This window comes from Silene latifolia, chromosome X (assembly GCF_048544455.1).
Source record: "Silene latifolia isolate original U9 population chromosome X, ASM4854445v1, whole genome shotgun sequence".
NCBI lineage: Eukaryota > Viridiplantae > Streptophyta > Magnoliopsida > Caryophyllales > Caryophyllaceae > Silene > Silene latifolia.
The window spans coordinates 340,417,251-340,421,857 of record NC_133537.1 but is presented as its reverse complement, the minus strand read 5'-3'; the positions used below and the strand labels follow the sequence as shown (position 1 = coordinate 340,421,857).

At 38.6% G+C, this 4,607-nt stretch overlaps 1 protein-coding gene across 1 annotated transcript; it reads left to right on the top strand.

Annotated features, from left to right (window-relative positions):
- Positions 1-4,208, top strand: LOC141619401 (ADP,ATP carrier protein 1, mitochondrial-like). The gene is made up of 4 exons (XM_074436417.1): positions 1-101; positions 1,435-1,924; positions 2,012-2,383; positions 3,569-4,208. Exons 2-4 carry the CDS (start codon positions 1,448-1,450, stop codon positions 3,863-3,865), a joined length of 1,146 nt encoding a protein of 381 aa, XP_074292518.1. The 5' UTR covers positions 1-101; positions 1,435-1,447; the 3' UTR covers positions 3,866-4,208.
- The last annotated feature ends 399 nt before the right edge of the window (positions 4,209-4,607 follow it).

Genomic DNA, 4,607 nt, shown 5'->3' with positions numbered 1-4,607 from the left:
GGACACTTGACAGTGGACACTAGGTTTAAACTCTCTTCTTCAATCTTCTATTTTGTCTCTTCTCCATCCTTCTCAGCTATCTCCGGCGACGTATTTTCCAGGTTTTTCTCTCATTTTCCTTTTCCCCAATTTCTCTTTCCATTTCTTATTTTTATATTCATTTATTCATCGACGAAAATTAAATTAGGTTTTCTGCGGTAATTCGCCAAATTAATTCTCATATAATTAATTCGAATTTCATTAATTTTGTTGTTTAATTTGATTTGATTTATGTTACATTTATAAATTTGGATGATGTTTTATCGTGTTTAGATTCGATTGTTTTGATTATGTAGATCAATTGACCCGATTTTGTTGTATTAATTTCAAGTTTATTCGCATTTTGAATATATTGATTTGTTGTTTTTCTGATGAATTTGTTTAATCGATTTGAACTAGTTATTAATCGTAAAATTGAGTGTTGTATGAAATGATTCCATTGAAGTAGTTTATAATTGCCAATTTTTTCAGCCGTTGTTATGAAATTCTAGTGTATTTTGTTCGAGTTCGTGTTTTTCCAGTTGTATTGGTTGTTCATTCACTTGATCGGTTAGTTTGTATCGTAGAATTGTAAGATTACACTGTTGCTGTTGAATTACGATTAGTAGTCATGTTTTGTGTTATAGACAGGATGTGTATTTTGCTTGTTTTGCGAAAAAAAATTGCTGGTATTGAGAGTGATTTAGTGTCGATCATGCGTTGCGTCGTGATTTTAGGAGAGTAGCGGTGTTGCACACTATCATTTATTTATTGATAAATTGTTACTCCCTCTCGACACTCATTTTCACCGCATTTTTCTAATATATGAGGAGTATTTTAATGAAATGGGGTGAAAATGAGTGTGTGGAGGGAGTATTTTAATCCGGAATTCTCTTATTGAGTGACTGATGGCTGGGAATATGTTACTGAAGTAGAAATTGATTTAGGTGCAAATACAGTGTTGTGGAAATCTTCCTAAAAACTCGTTCAAGTCTGCTTTGCATTAGCATTCTGGAATATAATTTTTATAAAAAAATCTAGTGGTTGCTTATTATTAGTGACCCTTTTAAGTTTTAATGCCACCTTTGTGTGTTTTAGTTAGTGATTATTTGCATATTGTTAGTGGCCCGTTTACCATTGGTACTGATCATTTTAGTTTGTACGGAGTAAAATTTTGTACGTTAACGGTGATTATTCACCATTTAAGCTTTAGTTATAATTTAGTTTGACACTAAAAGTTATGGAGTATAAAACTGTGTTACATGAGACTCGACTTTTTATTGGTTTGCTTCTGCCTCGATCCAATGCTTAGCTTAGGCTTTTCGAGTGCTGATGTTTGGTCTGTGCATTAGATGATGTTGTTTTTCTCTTGTCGTCTTACACATGTTTTTTTTAATTTCTACTTTTATCTTCCAGGGGATTAGTTGCAATGGCTGAGATGAACAAGAAAACAGCTGGTCAACTTTACCTTCCCAATGGCTTATCACAAATCACACAAGCTCGTTATGGGTCATTCCAAAACCCAGGTGTTCACCAAAGGCGGACCTACGGAAACTACACAAATGCAGCCTTTCAATTCCCAACCCGTGCTACCCAAGATCTATCATTTGTTAACAACATGACTAGCCCGGTTGTTGCTTATGCTCCACAAGAGAAAGGATTGGGTGCTTTTGCAATCGATTTTCTTATGGGAGGTGTTTCTGCCGCCGTCTCTAAAACCGCAGCTGCCCCAATTGAGCGTGTGAAGCTTTTGATTCAGAACCAAGATGAAATGCTCAAGGCTGGTCGTCTTTCCGAGCCCTACAAGGGCATTGGTGACTGCTTCGGGAGAACAATTAAGGAAGAGGGTATGCTTGCCTTGTGGAGAGGAAACACCGCTAATGTCATCCGTTACTTCCCCACTCAGGTATGTCGTAAGGCCATTTTTTTTTTTTCAATTTTGTTTATTCAATCATTTAATTAGTATACACCTAACATGTTTTGTTTCTGTCAGGCCTTGAACTTTGCTTTTAAGGACTACTTCAAGAGAATGTTCAACTTCAAGAAGGACAGAGACGGTTACTGGAAGTGGTTTGCTGGAAACTTGGCATCTGGTGGTGCTGCTGGTGCCTCATCTTTGTTCTTTGTTTACTCACTTGACTACGCCCGTACTCGTCTTGCTAATGACTCTAAGGCTGCCAAGAAGGGAGGAGAGAGGCAGTTCAATGGTCTTGTCGATGTCTACCGTAAGACATGGGCATCTGATGGTCTTGCTGGGTTATACCGTGGGTTCAACATTTCCTGCGTTGGTATCATTGTCTACCGTGGTCTGTACTTTGGACTGTACGATTCAGTTAAGCCTGTGGTCTTGACCGGAAAAATGCAGGTAACTTTCTTTCCTTGAACCGTAATTCTTTCGATTCTTGTTGCATTATGTCATTGTTCTGCCAGCTTGTTAGTTGTTACCCATCGTCATGTCTTTAACAGTCTCTTGAATTCATGAATGTCGGAGTTTTTTTAAGTTGTAAATGCTTTTCTGTTTATTGCATTTCTGTCCTATTGAGGGGAAAACCCTTTAAAAATATAAATAACTAAAAATTAAAGAAGCAACGGTTAGAGATTCGTGGCACCACAGTTACATAATAACAGACCGAGATGGTCTGGACTCTAGAGCATGCAGTTTTTCATCATTACTAACAGTTTGAGTAGTTTTTATTCTAGTTGCATGATTATATACTTAGTGAATGTTTCTTCATTTATGTTCCGTAGTGAACTATTGAAGTGTAGACTCTGAGTACGATATTGAAAAAGAAAGGAGATTGCTTGGTTTATTAGTCGGAAAGTTGTATTTTGTTGTATTAATAGGAAAGTGTAACCTGACAATTTATTTTTCCCCTCTTTGCGAAGAAATAAGAGAATGAAGTTTGTTCTTTCGAGGAAATAATTATTCTAGTAAAAGTTTTATTATATATTTTGAGAAAATAACCGTCAAAGTTGACTAAATGAAGTTAATTGTGACATTATAAAGGAGACAAAATGAATTGTTACATGAACACATACTCAAACCTCGGCTGCTATAAACTTTCTCGGCCCGCTATCTCCTTCATTAGTTCTGCTTGATATGTACTCACAAAGTCACAATATGATGTAACCAACCTCTTGTTAACCTTTTAGTTAAGTTAACAAAAATTATAATATTGGAAAAATATAGTATTCCGTAGCATTTTTCCTTTTAACAATGCAAACTTGGGGCCTCGTTTAAGATTTTAATTATAGGGCCTCTGAAATCTCAGAGATGGCCCCAAGTCTATTACACATAGTTGTAAAATGAAACTGTGCTGGCTTCTACTCCTTTGCGGTCGTTCAAAAGCTCTCACCCCCAACATTGTGTTTTTATGTGTCACATATTTGTGTTGTCTGGTTGGATACAATCGTAGGAGGGGAGTAGAGAGGGGTAGGCAATGGAACTATAATATTTTCCTGCCGTTGATTTCTTTTGTTTCCCCTCCCTTTACCTCCTTCCAAACAAAGAGCTAGTTTATAACATGTTATATGGTTTAAATAATTGCAGGATAGCTTTTTCGCTAGTTTTGCACTTGGTTGGGTCATCACCAACGGTGCCGGGCTTGCTTCTTACCCCATCGATACCGTGCGTAGAAGAATGATGATGACCTCAGGTGAGGCAGTCAAGTACAAGGGCTCAATGGACTGCTTTGCTCAGATCTTGAAGAACGAGGGTGCCAAGTCCCTCTTCAAGGGCGCTGGTGCCAACATCCTTCGTGCTGTTGCCGGTGCTGGAGTGTTGGCTGGTTACGACAAGCTCCAGGTCCTCGTCTTTGGAAAGAAGTACGGTTCCGGTGGTGCCTAATTACTTAACCCACTGCCCTTTTCGGTAGTGGTAGATAATGATGAAATTTTTTAGTGAGGTGGTGGTCAGATACTTGGTTTGAGAGTTGTTATAATGTACTCCTTAGTTTAAAGGTAGGTACTTAGAGGTAATCCCCCAGTCTTTCGTCATAATTGTTGCTCGAATAGTTACAAACTTGTTTATTTGTGGCGCCTAGTTGTAGTCAGGTTGCTCTGTTTCGGTACATGAGGTTAATGTTGTCATGAAATCGAATTATCGTTGCCTTCCATTGAATGAAATGGTAAGAGTTTAGGCAGGTTTTTGTTGGTGATGAATAATTAGATGTTGGTGAGGCAGTGATAAATTTTGTGAATTACAAGATGAATCAAGTGGAGTATTGGTAGGATACGGACATATGGTCGTACAGTTGAAGTTTCACGTACGTTGAACCAGTCTCATCGTCCCTACAAGGGCTACAACCAGGGCTGGGCACCGGACCGGAATCGGGATCGACAAAATTCATGGACCGGACCGGTCCGGATTACAAAAATTCCGGTCCGGGACCGGATCGGATTGGAATAAATATACAATTTTAAGGGAAAAAAATGCAACTAACAATAATTCCGGGCATTTCGGTCCAAACCGGCCCGGACCGGAAAATACTGCTTCTGGACCGGACCGGAATCTTGGAAAATGGTGGACCGGAGACCGTACTGGAATTTTTAATTCTGGTTCTGGTCCGGACCGGTCTATTTTTTCGGTC

Excerpts from the sequence above, each read along its gene's own strand:
- LOC141619401 (XM_074436417.1), top strand. The coding sequence starts at position 1,448 with ATGGCTGAGATGAACAAGAAAACAGCTGGTCAACTTTACCTTCCCAAT. Across the intron at positions 1,925-2,011 it reads TCCGTTACTTCCCCACTCAG|GCCTTGAACTTTGCTTTTAA; the intron begins GTATGTCGTAAG and ends TGTTTCTGTCAG. Across the intron at positions 2,384-3,568 it reads TCTTGACCGGAAAAATGCAG|GATAGCTTTTTCGCTAGTTT; the intron begins GTAACTTTCTTT and ends AAATAATTGCAG.